The sequence below is a fragment of the Zea mays genome, chromosome 4, assembly GCF_902167145.1.
Source record: "Zea mays cultivar B73 chromosome 4, Zm-B73-REFERENCE-NAM-5.0, whole genome shotgun sequence".
NCBI lineage: Eukaryota > Viridiplantae > Streptophyta > Magnoliopsida > Poales > Poaceae > Zea > Zea mays.
The window spans coordinates 37,198,422-37,214,252 of NC_050099.1; the positions used below are offsets into that span (position 1 = coordinate 37,198,422).

Genomic DNA, 15,831 nt, shown 5'->3' on the forward strand with positions numbered 1-15,831 from the left:
AAATTCAAAGCCAAGCAGATGTTCACGTGTTTCGCTTTCAAAGAGGAACCCAGGTTTGAATGTGAAATTTTCAAACCATTCTAGAACGCGCAGTACATGGTTGGCGGCAAAAATACCAGTTTTAAGGTGTTCAACGAATATAACCCTCCAATAACACTATCCAGTAGATAAAATAGGGAACATAGAATTGTTTACAGAGTGAAATTTAAAATAGGAAATATGATCTGATAGAAAATCGGCTAGAGATAGCCTAAACAAATATCCATATTGCACAGAAGAACTATTCTCAAGCATGCATGCTTGTCTCTTTGAAAGTGAAATACAGCAATATACAAGCGGCAACTTGCACATATTCAATATCAAAAGTCAAGGATGTATTGATCACACCTATCTGGCTATGAAACTGAAATGAGCATTTAAGAAATCACCCAATACTCGAATCCTATGAAAGCAACAGCTTGTCCAGGCCACAAAAAAAGGGACTAGAAATAAAGCTCCATTATCATTCCACCTATTTGGTTGGTGGGTTAGGTATACTTGCACCTAATTCCTCCAGCTCAACAGCTGCATCAGTACAGATCAGATGAACACAAATGAACAAGAACAGTTATATCAGCACAGCACAGGTCACACACACACATCAAAATCAAAGAAGCATAAGGAGATTACGAGATGCTAAGCCTAGTCCAGAATGTTTCATTGGGACCAAGCAACTGACTGACAACTGAATGACATAAATCTCAGGGTGGCATGACATGTATGAGTTGTACAAACAAGTGATGGAAGAATTACTGTAACAACTAACATGATGGCAGAACTACCACTGAATCACCTTGGAGTGTGCCTTTTGACATTACAATTACACTTTTAATGTTGACGGGACAGCAGCTAGAGAATGCATCACATTCACATAGAGACCCACATTCCACAACACGAGTACATGGCTGAAGGACGTACTATTACTATTACCAAGCAGTGGCTGCTTATCTACACACACCCAAACCCAGGACAGAAGTTCAGCGTGAACCCCAAATACACAAAAGCCTCATTGTTGCTTGATTGCTCCAAATCCGAACCTTCGCAAAATCAAGCTCCAAATCCATTTGACAGCTGGAGTGCGTGCCCATAAAACGGTATGTTCATTCTGCATAGTTTACAGGGCTGCCTCGTGTCTACACCGAATCAACACCTTCGATCTGCTGGCGAGCAAGGTACCTCTCTCTTCGTTCCTTCTGGAATAATATAATCAAGAAATTAAACGTTGGAGCACAGGAGGCAGTAGCAGAGCTGCATTTCTAATGCTTGAACACTATATTAAAGAGACGAGGCACTGCCATTGGTAACTACAGAGCCATAATCTTACCCATTCGTCAATCACAAGGCCTTCACCAACAATACGGGGACCATTGTCCTCTGGAGGTTTCTTGCGTGCCTCAAGGGCTGCTTCTGCTTCAGCTAGCTGGCGCTTGAGTTTGTCCATTTGCTGCCAGAAAAAAAATGGTACCAAGATGCGTAAGTTGAACTTGCTATGCTTCACTAATTGCATTGCACCAAGACAGAATAAAACGAAGAGGTTTTGCTCAGGCTTACTGGGCTTGGGCGCTCAGCATCCAAGAATACTACCCGCAATATTTGCTCGACCGCGACCTGGTCCTTCTGCTCATCAAACTGCAACAGAAGGGTCGTTAAAAACTTCAGTGTAGGCAGCCATTGAAATGGTGATGGCCAATCAGTTAAGCGAAGGTTTCCAACATTTAAACTGAACAGTACAATGAGTCTGCCAGGGCTGGTGGAGAGATAGCTTACCAGTTCAGGGACGTACTCCACCGGCCCTTTGACTTTCAGGCTGACAATCTTAAACTTAACCTTGCACTTGTCCATCGGCTTCTCGTTGTTCTCCGGATGCTCCACAAACTTGAAAACTACAATTGAAGTAAGGGAACGCAGGGATTAGGCCATTATAACTTGAGAGCGCCACAACTAGCAATGCGATGATATTCATTGGTCTCAAATCTGAATACCTGTTGCTATGATGCTTTCCCCTGGAGCAAGCACACCGCCCGGAGGCCTCATGAAGCAACTCTTTGGTGCAGTCGTTTGGAACTGCAACAGCAAACATGCTTAAGATTAGTGCTCTGCTGATGGGCACTGTGCAGCTGAGAGCTTAACGATTGTACTAGTTGCAGCATAGTGGTAGGCTAACTAAGATTAGGAACAAACTGGTTGGTATTGGTAAATTTGCAAAAAGAACATTACAGAAAAAGCATCTAGCAATAATAGCGTAACCGAATAAGAGACAGTGGTTTGCTACCTTGAAGGCCACATGGGACTTGCTGATGTTCTTGATCCTGACCGCGCTCCGGACTTGCTTGCCGGGCTCATCTGTATAAATCAAAATTAGGGAGAGAAAAACAGCTGAACGGAAACTGGTTTTCCCAGTAAACTGTATGTCTCCCATGGCCTTTTACCATCTATAGACTTAAATCTCTATATAAGAAACAGTCGTGCAAAGTTCGTCTATGAAAAAGGGACTTTTTCTCGACGAATACGGGTCCTGTCCGACGGAATCACGGAAGTTGAAATGGAACCTATGTTTTCACAGAACAAGCAAAGTTGCAGAAGCAGAAATTTTGAACAAACAACATGGAAAGCGGTGCACGCCTTGACGAGACAGAGCGACCGAATCAAGAAATCGGATAGCAGCGGCCAGCGGGAAACGCGCGCAGCCGGGGCCAAAGGCGCCAGGTGGAAACGATTGAAAGCCGCCGTCTTCTCCACGGGCCATCCGTCAAGAAACTAACAGAGTTGTCTAGTATAATAAACCACCAGGAGGAGGTGCAAGAAGATTCGGGAGGCAAGAAATTAACAGAGCCCCGGCCCCGCTTGTGGATTTTGCTTACATGGGAAGTAGAGCTTGGCGGGCGGATCTAGGCGGAGGCGGCGCCGGGTGGGGAGCAGCGACCGGATCACCTTGACGCCGCCGCCGGATCCCGACGGCGCGCGGGCGGCGTCGCCGTCGGCTGCCGGCGCCGCGGACGCGGCGGCCCCCCAGAGCGGCATGTGGCACAGCCCCAAGCGGCCGGCGGCCTGCTGCTGCTCCTCCTCCTCCTGCACCCGCTGGCCCTGGTGCCCTTCCTCCTCCGGCGGCAGCAGCAGCAGCGGCTCGCCGTCCGCGTCGGGCGCCGGAAGATGTATGGTGCGGGTGCTTCTCGAGAGGAGAGGGACGGGGTGGAACCGTGGAAGAGGTGGGGAGGGTAGGAAGTATGATTGCGCAGGCGACGCACCGGCGTGTGTGGGGGGGGGGGAGGGGAAATGTACAAGCGGTGGAATCGTCAATCGCGACGACGGAGCTAGTGGATGGGGGCGGCGGTAACCAGTTGCCGTAATTTGCTAAATAGGTATTTAGATATTTATTAAATATAGTTATTGTTTATTTGTAACACTAGGTGGTGTTTGGTTTAAAGAATCAATCCATTCTAGATGAGGTGGTGCATCATAAGTTCATTTCATAAATTTGGTGGAATAAACTCATTCCTCATGTTATTACTATTATTAGCTTATGAGGAATGAAATGGTGATGGATCAACTCATTCCATTCCACAAATCAAACAAGAAAGTGAGGAGTGAGAAAATGATGAATTACCTCATTCCTCAAACCAAACACCCCATAGGTGAACGTCGTGTGTCGCTACGGAGTGAACATGTTATGACAAGATACATTGAAATTCAAGAATACTAATTGCAATTTTATGTTCGTGTTAGCATCTTTTAAAAGTTAAGAATTTTTACATGCCTTAAAAGCCTTACACATCGAAAACATCCATCATGTAAAGTAAAATACAATGTTTATCCGTCACTATTGTAATCTGCTACTCGCACTATACAATTATAAATTATTCATATAAGATATACTGTAAAATGAAATATTTTAAAGGTCATACAACGCACGAGCAACCAATTTGATGAATATAGTTAGAGCTGTTCTAAATAGATCGTCAATAGTACTCATTATTTTTTGAGTCTGAAAGGGTTCAACGATGAGGGAGATGTTAAAACATGCCCCCAAAAAAAGGGGAGAACAGTCTGAAAGTGTTAGGATGAGAGAAATGTTGAGATACTTGATAGTTAAAAAATTCAGATTTGGCAGCCTAAATAGTTCAAATATCAGCATGTCACTGAGTGCAACAAATCCTTACACAAGTTTCTAGCTCAAAAGGCATAAGTCTGAGAAATTAGTAGATACAGTTTGCTAACCCAAAATGACATATAATAGTTATAACTGAATCGACACATTATGCCCCAAATTTGATGGGAGTTTCAGTTGAGAGGGATTAACTTCCTCTTGATAAACCAAGACGCTGGTCATCCCCATTGTTGCCCTTAGGGCTTGGTCTCAAAAAAAGCGCATCTAAAACATAAGAAAAGTGGTATGAAAGCGTTACAGAGTGAGAAATGTTAAGAAATGTTAAAACATGTCCCAAAGAAGTGGAGCAGAAGATTCATTATATAAGTCTACAACCTTTACTGCATGTAAAAACGAAAAACACAGTTTCACTTGAAAGAACATTTGTAATGGCACCCCAGTTTTATGTCTTCGGACAAAAATGTTAAGCCAATTTACTATCCAATATGGAGTGAACACGAGAATAACTACAAGCTTAGAAAAACAGTGTAAAGAACCAACATGCAACAGATAAGCAAGCTACAGAATTTCTGCTACAGGTAGCTACTGAAGTCAAAAGTTTATCCCTGATACCTGTCATTACATACTCTGGTGCAGCATAACCATAGGTGCCAACAACCCGAGTAGATACATGAGTTTTATCACCGTGAGGACCAGCTTTTGCTAAACCGAAATCAGATAGTTTTGCGTTGTACTCCTACAGAAGTAAAATCACCACATGTTCAAAAAAAGAAGTAAAATCACCACAATTAACAAGGTAGCGTGCATTGTCTAAGCACAATATGAAACATATTGAACTGATAAAGTACCACATCAAGAAGAACATTCGATGTCTTAAAATCCCTGTAAATTACAGGTTTGGGACCTCCATGGAGGAAGGCTAGTCCTTTCGCGACACCTAGAGGAATCTTCATCCTGTTGGACCAAGGTAGGGGAAGAGCCCCTTCAAGATTAAACAAAGTAAGATGACAGGATCATAAGAACAAGCAGATAGAAAGATTATGGTTGACAAGATTAAGCACATAAAATAAAATCAACTTTGTGAAAAGCTGGTAATGTCCCTACCCCCTTCAAAATAATAATTGTTACATGGGTATGACCTAATACCAATATAGAAGTTAGCAATAGAATGAACACCACCATTGGTAGTAGGCATGCATCCTTGCTCACTACAGTACTATTGCACAGCTCTAACTAAGAAGATCTCAACAGGTGTAACTGGCACAGATCAAACTTAATAAGGCAGGCTAAAATGTTCAGGTCTACATTACCATAATCAAATCAAGTTAGAATGTAATTATCTCTGATGTCACAGAGGATAGAGAACGAAAAAATCCAAGGTTGCTCAGAAAAATGAAAGAAGACTTAGTGAAGAAAAAAACTGGTTAGGCCTAAGTGGGGAAACAAATTAGTAATAAAGGCACTAAATCTACTCAACTTAAAGCATTAACTCTGTTAGGTGATTGCTTACTTCTGAAAAGATGATTTTCAAGACTTCCCCGTGCCATGAATTCATATACAAGTAACCTTTGATCATCCTCAATACAATATCCAATCAGCTTAACAAGGTGTTTATGATGCAACTGTCCCATAAAGTTAACTTCTGTCTGGAAATGTGATTATTTTTAAAAACCATACCTACAACACTCCATTCAAAAATAAAAATGACATACAATACTTACCACCCATTCTCTATGACCTTGAGGCGCATCTGGCTTCAAACTTTTGACTGCCACAGTAACCCCTGTGCCAGGTTTTGCAGGAGCTGTGCTGTTTGGCTCAATCCGCCCCTTGAATACATAACTGAACCCACCCTCCCCAAGAATGTTGTCTGGCCTAAAGTTAAGCGTGGCAGATTTCAACTCTTGAAAGGTAAACTGAAGTAGCTTTGGTGTTCTCTTTTCAATTGATGCATCAACACCATTTTCACCATCACGTTTTGTCTGAAAATGATCACCAAGCTCCCGATTGCTAGCATACAGATATCTTGTCTCTATTGCTACAGAGAAAATAAAGTTCCTTGAAACATCACACAAAAAATAGAAATTTTACCTACATCAAGTACTAAGATAAGATAGAATATATTTAGTGAAGCCAAAACTATTAGACTCCAAAATATCCCAAATGTTTAGATAAAGTTGATAGGCACTGATCCAAAGTATTATGTACTTGGCATAGTCATTCTCAGCTTTTAATACAGGATCAAACCTATCCAGTTGACTTGAAGTATCATGATTATGTTTTATTATGCTATCCAGGTTAATCATTTGTGGAGGTGTCACTTTTAAGCAATATGATAACATAACAGCAGCAAGCAACACAGTCAAATGTAGTTGGTTCCTGGAACCAATGAACCATAGACTTTCTTAGAGCTTTTACCATGTCAGCTTCAGTTGTTTTCGTATGATTTGAAAACTCAGTTAGCAACTGAAATGCGCTACAATAAATAACATAAAGCTATTTGGATTGAAAGATAAGAAGCACAGACTATTGGCAGGCTAGAAGGGGAATTTCTTACAAATCGGATTAGCATACGACTTTTACTTCTTATCGATGAGCATGTAAATAGTTTGGCGTGAATTCGTAAATAATAGTGCAAGTTGTTTACAGAATTGACACCAAGTAATCTAGCAAAGGAGAAAAGGACAAGGTTAAATGCATCATCTAATGTTGTATTAGTTCAATCTAATCAGCCAAACCACCAAGAATGACTTTTGGCTTGCTGAAAAGTTGAGCGACTAACAACCAACTCACATCTAAGTAGAGTTTCAGTTCAACGGCTGAAGTGTAGGAAAATAAAGTTCAACCGCTGGAGTTTGACCCTTAATTTACCTCATAACCATTGCATGCCAGTCTGAGAAGATGCTAATCGTCAAACCAACTCTTTTGCCACTAACGAACAAGCAGGAAGGGTCAAATCTTTCTCAGACCAAACAAACAATAACCATCCACCAACCCAACCGACTGAAAGCAGACTTATATTGGGGGAAAAGGAGAAGAGAATAACAAGAATCCACCACCTGTGTCGTGAATGTGGCTGCCTTGGCCGAGCCGCCGCCGTTACCGTCCACCGTCACCGTCGGCCAGAAGCACGCCCCGCAAAGGCCACACGCGACGGCGACTTCTTAGGCTTCTTGACCTCCCTCCTAGGAGCGCTTCTCGTTCGACGCCGCCAGGCTTGCCATTGGACTGTAGCGTCAGATCGGGCGCCTGCGCTTGCTTGCGGTTGCGCTTAGGGTACGACACCGTCTGCGAGCTGTACGAGGAGGAGGTTGCCGCCATGGAGGAGGAGGAGGAGGAGGCACCCGCGAGGTCGTCCATCGCCATAGCTGCCACGCGCACGCGGAGGGGGAGGCGAGGGTCCTCCTGGCTTTCGAGAGGTGACGATCAGGAACAGGAAGGAAGAAAGCAGTTGTGAGAGAGACGAGAATGAGGGAATAGATTCGCGCTTGATTACGGAAGGGCAGAGCAGAGCCGATCCGCGGATCGGCGGGAGCGAGACGCGCATGATTAGGGGAAGGAGGAGGAGGCGGCCGCGGATCGGGCGGGACAGGGGGCAGCAGCCGCGGGTGTATGCGGGGCAGCAACTGAAAGGGAAATAGGGTCAAACATTTTTCCTAAAAGATTTTGGTGGTTGAATTGACCAACATAAATAATTGGACTAATTAGTTTGCTCTAGATTATAAGTTCTACAGGTGCCAAAGGTTCAATACAAACCAATAAAAAGGTCCAAGATAGGGTTCAAAAAGAAAGGAGCAAAACCAACCGAAGGCTGCCCTGGTCTGGCGCACCGGACTGTCCTGTGCACCAGAGAGATCAACTCTGAACTGCTCAGCTTCGGGTTTTTGGAGAGCCACTCTGCTATAATTCACCGGACTGTCCGGTGTAGCACTGGACTGTCCGGTGTGCCATGCGGAGCAACGGCTACTGCGCCAACGGTCGTCTACAAAAGTGAACAGTGAACGCTACAGCGCGCGGACAACGCACGCAGAAGTCAGAGCAGCGCCAGAAGGCGCACCGGACAGTGAACAGTGACTGTCCGGTGCACCACTGGACTGTCCGGTGGTCCCAGCTGTCAGAGCTCCAACGGTCAAACCCTAACGGTTGGGTGACGTGGCTGGCACACCGGACTGTCCGGTGCGCCCATTGACAGACAGCCTCCCCAACGGCCATTTTGGTGGGTGGGGCTATAAATACCCCCAACCACCACACTTCATGGCATCTAAGTTTTCAGCCATTGCATTCAATACAAGAGCTATAGACTTCACTCCAATACACAAACAAGAGATCAAATCATCTTCCAAGTCCACAATCACTCCAAACATTTAGTGACTAGTGAGAGAGAGATATTTGTGTTCATTTGAGTTCTTGTCGCTTGGATCGCTTTTCTTCTTCCTCCATTCTTGTTCTCAAGCAACTTGTAATCAAGCAAAAGACACCAAGTTGTGGTGGTCCTTGTAAGGGGTCTAAGTGACCCGTTGATTAAGGAGAAAAGCTCACTCGGTCTAGGTGACCGTTTGAGAGAGGGAAAGGGTTGAAAGAGACCCGGCCTTTGTGGCCACCTCAACGGGGAGTAGGTTTGCAAGAACCGAACCTCGGTAAAACAAATCACCGTGTCATCCTCTTTCATTTACTTGTGATTTGTTTTCGCCCTCTCTTTCGGACTCGACTTTATTTCTAACGCTAACCCCGGCTTGTAGTTGTGCTTAAAGTTTATAAATTTCAGATTTGCCTATTCACCCCCTCTAGGCGACTTTCAATCAAATGCAGCTGCGGGATTTGGGATGCGGGCGCAGCAAAACGTGCGCCAAGGGATTGTTGGACGCCTACACTACTAACATAATTAGTAGTTGAGATTAACACAATAGTGGTCCTAAGTTAGCGAGATTATTTTTTCCACTAAATACTCAGATTACATGTATATGCACTATTATGTACTCTTTTCATTCTTTTTTATTTATCACGGTTTAATTTAAAAATAAATTAAGAAGCGACAAATATTGAGAACGAAGATAGCATATTATAATTATTAACTAAGAGGTGTAGAAATCATATGGCGTGAACAACTATGAGATACTTGAGTCCCACCATAACTTCTAAAGCACTCCTGCAATGTGAGACCGTAATTTATGTTAGTCTATTCGAAAAGAATTTAATAAAACATATCTAGTCCCACCATAACCTCTAAAGCACTGTAAATTTATTTAATGAATTATATATTTTTATTATTTAAAGTAATGTGGTTTTAGTTGTTTTTAGGAGTTATGTAACTTTTTTGTTCACTTATGTGTTCTAGAATTTTTATTTTTGATAAAACTTCGTGTTTTATTTTAAATAAAATTACAGTAAAAAAGTTGATGTGTCGTTGAGATATTTCTAGTCTGGTAGTAAAGGTTATACACTAAAATATTGTGGCACATAAATGTTAACGATGATCATGGTTTAAAAGGCGTCGAGGCGACGATCGGAGCTAGGCGTCGGCGCCGCCCAGGTAAAAATGCGTATGGTGTCCGCCTTGGCGAGGTAGGCGTCCGCCTTGGCGTAGTAGGTGTCTGGGCGACGCCTTAGCATCTAGGGTTTGTACTGGGCTAGGGTTTGTACTGGGCCTCACGTTTTGGGCTTCCTGTGCGCGCGCGCAATCCTCTCCCTGTGCGCCGCAAATTTGTCTGCTCCCTCTTCCCTGCACGCTGCAATCCTCTTCCCTGCGCGCGGCAAATATGTCTGCTCCCTCTCCCTGCACGCGCTCTCTCTCGCGCTCCCTCTCTCCCTACGCCCGTCTACTCCCTGCTCGCTACGCGCAGGCGCGGCTGCTGCTCTGCTCTGGGCGCGGCTGGCTGCTGCTCTCTGCTCTGAGCGCGGCTAGCTGCTGCTCTCTGGGCGCGCTGCTGTTGCTCTGGGTCTGGTCGCGCGGCTGCTCTCTGCTCTGGGGTCTGGGCATGGCTGGCTGCTGCTCTCTGGGCGCGCTGCTATTGCTCTGGGGTCTGGGCGCGCGTCTGCTCTCTGCTTTGGGGTCTGGGCGCGGCTGGCTGCTGGCTGCTGCTCTCTGCTCTGGGGTTTGGTTGCTTGGTATTTTGTAACAGCTGTTTGTAACAGCTACTAAGGCGTCGCCTAGGCACCCGCCTAAGTCGCCTAGGCGCCTGCCTAAGTCGCCTAGGCGGTGGCTGGGCACCTAGTTCCGCCTAGCCACCTTTTCTATACTACCTATTAAGGCTGTAAGGGGTAGGCTGCCTCCCCTGGTTCTGCCTTCCGACGATCTCAACCGTCCAATACGCTCTAGAGTCTCTCAGCCGTCCGTTGCGCGCACTCTCACCCCCCACGCATCGCCCCGCCCCCACCCGATCGTCCAACCGTGCGAGCACCCTAGATTTGCCTCGACACTCCTCCCGCCGCCTCCTACCCCCTCCTCCGCACGAGCCGCAGCCGCCCCCCGCAGATTGCGATTACCTTCTCATCCAAACGTCTCCGTCATGTGCCGCTCCCTCCACCCTCGCCACTGTCGTGGCGTCGACCTCAGCCGCACCCCCGCGATCTCCATCCCGGCACCCTCCCCTCTCCCTCATGCTTGCTCTTCGGATCTCGGGAGTCGGGACTCGCCCCTCGCGCGGCCCCCGCTCGTCTGCCTCGTCCCCGACTTCTCCGACCGCGTCGTTAAGGCGCTCAACCTCTCCATCATCGTCTGCGATGGCCTCGACCTCGCGCGTCGCCCCCCCACGTCCCTCACCACCATCGGATCTCAACCAATGCCGGTCCAGGCCCGCTCGTCCGCCACCCACGACAATGGATCCAGGCTTGGGCGCCTCGCCACCATCGCACCTCAACCAACACCACCTCTCGAGGCCACATGGAGAGCAACTGCTTTGATCTCTCTGTGTCCGTCCTCTCTACTCTCTAGCTAGCCGCGACTGGGAGGTGGCGATGGGCAGCGAGGACGTGCTCGTCGAGATTCACCCCGCGAGCTCCGCTTCGGCGACATCAACCAACACCGCCTCTCGCGCCTGCACGGAGAGCAACTGCTTCGATCTCTCTGTGTCCGTCCTCTCTACTCTCTAGCCAGTCGCGCTCGCTTGCCATCCGCTCAGATCCCTGGATTTCACTCCATTTCTTGAACCCATCATTGCAGGTCAACGACGAGGATGAGTGGTCATTCGGGTTCTGCGAAATCGACAGCCGTGTGTTCAGTTGCCCCGCGAGGAAGAACCCCATGTACACCTATTGGGAACGCATCGTCCTCAGGGAGACCGAGCGTGGTATACTGGATCCTGCGGGGGCTCAGTCGCAAGTGGTCAGACCACTCGTACAATCACCTCTCACCTCTCTAGGAATTGTAACCATTTTTGCAATTTTACTCTGCGAGAGACTCAGCGTCCCCAAGCTCACAGGTAAGGACCACAGAGGGGCATTACATGGTTTTCTTCTTTTGAATAGAGACAACCTGTGCAATATGTATCTTAGCATTATGTACAATTCTTGAGTTCAAAACACACTATGTCCTCAAATTGGTAGGAATATTGCAGTAGGAATAATATTTGGTGATTATCTAGCAGCCGAACTGGTGAACATAATATCTGATTTGCGAGTAGCAGTATTATACAAATGGCTGAATCAAATAAAAAAGCGATAGCTTACATATAAAGTAAACTAAATTCACTATACTTGAATCTCATAATTCAACTACTTTCAAGGTCTTATGCCAATATAACTTATGTGTAACAGTGTTTAGTCAATTTCAAATTATTAAGCGCTCGTCACTTGATAGCACTATTTGCTTTCATTTGTACAAAATACAATAATAGCTTAGAGAGTAGATGAGCTAAAATCATGGTAACCATTATCCTGTTTGATAAACTCATCTAATCAATGATCCTGTAAGTGTCATGTATCAGTTATAAAATTAAAACTGGTGTTAGGAGTAACACCTCACATCATCTGTTGCAGTCTGTTATTTCTAAAGCATAGTTGTCACCTGCAATAATTTATTGATATTCTTTTTCTTTTGTCGAAGATAATGCAAGACCCTAAAATTGGAAAGGCTTTGGCTTTGTGAGCTATGAGTCCTTTGAATCATCTGATCAAGCAATAGAAATAATGGAATCATCACACCGATTTCCTGTATTTCAATTTGCAATGGTTCTGACTGTCTGGCATTTGTTTCATGCTACTTTCTCTGCTATATTTTCAGGTCATGAACAACCAACAGTTATGCAACTGCCGAATCACCGTTTCTTATGCTTACAAGAAAGACACGGAAGGCGACGCCATGGCACACCAACATGTAATGTGTTTTGGCAATCTAATTGATCCAGTTCATTCCCTGGCCACCAGCACATGGTTACAATTCAGTTCACTGAGTATTTTTTATTTCAACCTAATCCAAAGTCTCCAAACAAATTGCATTAGATGTATATCCAAGTCAAATTTTCATTCTTGATCTTGAGCTCTGGCTCAGCTTAAAAATGAGCTGAAGCTCTGCCGAGCTGCCAGTGAGAACTAAAATTTTGTGGACATAAAATTTTATATTGGACATGAAGAATTCCAGTTAGCATCATTTAAGAATCATAGGAAAGAAAATCTTTTCACTAATCGGGTATGCATCTGAACTAAAATTTTGTGGACATAAAATTTTATATTGCACATGAAGAGTTCCAGTTAGCATCATTTAAGAATCATAGGAAAGAAAATCTTTTCACTAATTGAGTATGCATCTGCTTACAACTATACTCATTTGAATTTTGTCACTATTATATTGTGCTTTAAGAACTATTGTCATCACTCAAATATAAAAATTGATTTATATTGTTAAGGCTGCAAGGGTAGCCTGCCATTCCCTGTTCATTCACATTCATTGTTCTGTCTTTCTCATTCCCCCCTCGCGGCACAGCCTGTTCCCATTCTCATTCACCCCACAGCCCACGTCTAGCTAAAATTAAAAAACACACATGACCCCAAGGGGATTCGAACCTGCGACCCCAAGGTCATAGCTGGTGTTGATAAAAGCATCAATGTGACATCAAAGGGTGGAGATGTTGACTTGATCCTTGGTGGCACTGTGGACATCTCTTGAATTTGCTAAACTTATAAAAAGCAAGTTAGAGTATTTCTTATGCCTTAAAACAGTACCTTATGAGTTGTGAACAATGCTGGAATCACACATGAAGTATGGATAGTCTAGGTGCTATTGTTGTGTGTACTTATTTAAGAAGCAGAGATCTTTTCACTACTAAATTTCGTCTTTTCTTATACCAAGGTAATATTGCAAACTATTTGAGCCTGGCAGAGGTTGATTCCATTTATCTTCCGATCCCTGTGAACTTCATCTTTATTGGATTTGATGGAAATGGATGACATGGTAAATCATCTATATCAAATCACAAAGTTTGTAGTCAGTTTGTTTATACTAAGCATTAACTGTTCCTTGGTTTTGTTAGAGTTTAAGTTGGGACCTGAAGAACTGGAGCGCTGGTTTACAAAAATAGATCACATATTTGAGCACACAAGAATCTCTCCAGTTGGTGAAGTTCTTACCCCGTTCTATAAGACTACTGTTAAGAAACTTCAGCATTATGACCTTCCTTTAGTCAGCCATGTGAACCACAAGTAAGCAATATGTACATTTATGATCCAACTTAGGGTCTGTATATTCAATCTAATTTCTGTAGTTAAGCCTTGACATGCTTCCATGCGAATGGATTCCTGATGTTCCAGCTCATTTTCATTTGATGCAGTTTCTCTGTGCATGCCATACACATGGGAGAAGATGTCTTATCTGTTTTTGAGCATGCTATAAAAGTTCTATCCTGTAAAGATGATCTCATGGATTCCAGGTATGTTGTTTCTGAATACCCATTGTTTCCATTCTGTTCATCCTCTGGTTCGGTAAAATTTCAACCAAAAAGCAGGTTTAGTTCAATTATTATGATACATTGATAGTGTAACATATATCTGCATTAAATGGAATCTTAGTATGGTCTTGCTCTTGATGTTGATTGGCAATTAAAAATGAGTATATGAAAGAACAAATTGCTACATGGTTGTAGGTATTCACATTTCTTTTTTTCTTCCCCAATAAGCCAGGTTCCAAGTGAAGAAGAAACAGTTCTTTCAAAAGATGTGCATGTCTCTTGCGCGTTCGAGAAAAAAAGAAATAGTTCTTTCGAAACTTCATTACTATTACACTGTTTGGTGCAGTTGGCACCTTGATCTCTTTTACTGTAATATCCCTTGGTAGGTTCGGTCCCAAATTTCACTTTTAACATGATTATATGCTTCTGGATTTCTGCCTGCCTAACTCACATTTGATCTCAATAGGCGCTCTAGGACTAATATCAAGGCTTAATATCGGCGCACTTGAACTGGGAGACTATCTTGGTAAGTTCATCACCCAAAGCATAAACACTTCTGTTGCCCATATACAGCTCTTTCTTTCTGACTCTTATACATCTTAAATTTCAGCACTTGGGGCAATATTCTCGGCCACAGACTCGGTTTGCACCTTGCAGGTGTTAAGCCAAGATGAGACACCATTCTTGTACAACCTCGTGTTTGGTGAAGGTGTTGTCAATGACGCAACTTCTATTGTGTTGTTCAATGCAATCTAGAACTTTGATCCTAGAAATATCAGCGGTGCCAAATTACTGGACTTCATTGGCAGTTTCCTTTATCTGTTCGGCTCCAGCACCATTCTTGGAGTAGCTGTAAGTTATATGCTCTTCCACTTCTAGCTTTGCTAAAGTTTACTGACATGTTTTTTTCTGCAGTCTGGACTTCTTAGTGCTTATACCATTAAGAAGTACTTTGGCATGTTTCCTCTTATTTGACATGCACCCCAGGCATTCAACCGATCGTGAAGTTTCCATTATGATGCTAATGGATTATTTATCTTACATGCTAGCTGAAGTGAGCACCCTGTACTTTTAACCTCTGCAGACATTTTGCATTTTTTAAAAAGCAAACATAGCTGTAAATTGTTATTAACGGGTTGCCTTTTTATTGTAAGTTGCTCGATTTGAGTGGCATTCTCACTGTGTTTTTCTGCAGTATCGTAATGTCACACTATACTTGGCACAATGTAACAGAAAGTTTGAGGGTCACAACCAAGTAAGTAGCTTCATACCTTCTGTATGGACATTTGCTTTTGATCATGCATTCTTTGGTAATGATTATGCTAATGTACTATTGGATGGATCACATGCATGCCTTTGCAACATTGTCATTTATCTCCGAGACTTTTTTGTTTCTTTATGTTGGTATGGATGCATTGGATATAGAGAAGTGGAAGATTGTCGGTCAAACTTATAGGCATACTCTCTCCCTCTTTCTCTCTCTTCATTGCTCAACTAGAAGATCTTTCTTCTGAATCTGTATTTTCTATCATTTGCAGCCCGGTAAAGTCTATCGCTTTGAGCAGCACCATTTTAGCCTTGGTGCTGGTTTCAAGAGCTGCTTTTGTTTTCCCACTATCCTTTCTATCAAATTTGACCAAAAAAACTCCAAATGGAAAGATATCTTTTAGGCAGCAGGTAAGTCTTTAACTTAGCAACATCTTAACTTCTTATGTTCTCTTGAAACAGTTGTTATGTTCCTTACATGATATTGGTCATTCAGGTTATTGTTTGGTGGGCGGGTCTCATGAGAGGTGTTGTGTCTATTGT

The 15,831-nt window shown here is 43.8% G+C and overlaps 2 protein-coding genes and 1 pseudogene across 2 annotated transcripts; 1 reads left to right on the forward strand and 2 right to left on the reverse strand.

Moving 5' to 3' along the window:
* Positions 1-715: 715 nt before the first annotated feature.
* Positions 716-3,219, reverse strand: LOC100273294 (Vesicle-associated protein 4-2). Its single transcript, NM_001147735.1, has 7 exons — positions 2,901-3,219; positions 2,312-2,382; positions 2,022-2,103; positions 1,807-1,922; positions 1,591-1,668; positions 1,364-1,483; positions 716-1,232 (listed from the first exon to the last, which is right to left on the reverse strand). The coding sequence occupies exons 1-7, from the start codon at positions 3,058-3,060 to the stop codon at positions 1,173-1,175; spliced, it is 687 nt and encodes a 228-aa protein (NP_001141207.1). The 5' UTR covers positions 3,061-3,219; the 3' UTR covers positions 716-1,172.
* Positions 3,220-4,598: 1,379 nt separating this feature from the next.
* LOC103653102 (probable serine/threonine-protein kinase PBL8) lies at positions 4,599-5,796 on the reverse strand. The gene is made up of 3 exons (XM_008680065.4): positions 5,655-5,796; positions 4,993-5,126; positions 4,599-4,880 (listed from the first exon to the last, which is right to left on the reverse strand). The coding sequence occupies exons 1-3, from the start codon at positions 5,773-5,775 to the stop codon at positions 4,659-4,661; spliced, it is 477 nt and encodes a 158-aa protein (XP_008678287.1). The 5' UTR covers positions 5,776-5,796; the 3' UTR covers positions 4,599-4,658.
* Positions 5,797-14,159: 8,363 nt separating this feature from the next.
* Positions 14,160-15,532, forward strand: LOC103655218 (sodium/hydrogen exchanger 1-like; annotated as a pseudogene).
* The last annotated feature ends 299 nt before the right edge of the window (positions 15,533-15,831 follow it).

What these genes read in the sequence shown, in the direction of transcription:
- LOC100273294 (NM_001147735.1), bottom strand. Translation starts at nt 3,060, where the DNA reads ATGCCGCTCTGGGGGGCCGCCGCGTCCGCGGCGCCGGCAGCCGACGGC. An exon ending in AGTCCCATGTGGCCTTCAAG is followed by an intron (nt 2,104 to 2,311) that starts GTAGCAAACCAC and finishes TTGCTGTTGCAG; the next exon opens with TTCCAAACGACTGCACCAAA. An exon ending in ATGCTGAGCGCCCAAGCCCA is followed by an intron (nt 1,484 to 1,590) that starts GTAAGCCTGAGC and finishes TTTTTCTGGCAG; the next exon opens with CAAATGGACAAACTCAAGCG.
- LOC103653102 (XM_008680065.4), bottom strand. Translation starts at nt 5,775, where the DNA reads ATGGGACAGTTGCATCATAAACACCTTGTTAAGCTGATTGGATATTGT. An exon ending in TGAAAATCATCTTTTCAGAA is followed by an intron (nt 5,127 to 5,654) that starts GTAAGCAATCAC and finishes TTAATCTTGAAG; the next exon opens with GGGCTCTTCCCCTACCTTGG. An exon ending in CGAATGTTCTTCTTGATGTG is followed by an intron (nt 4,881 to 4,992) that starts GTACTTTATCAG and finishes TTACTTCTGTAG; the next exon opens with GAGTACAACGCAAAACTATC.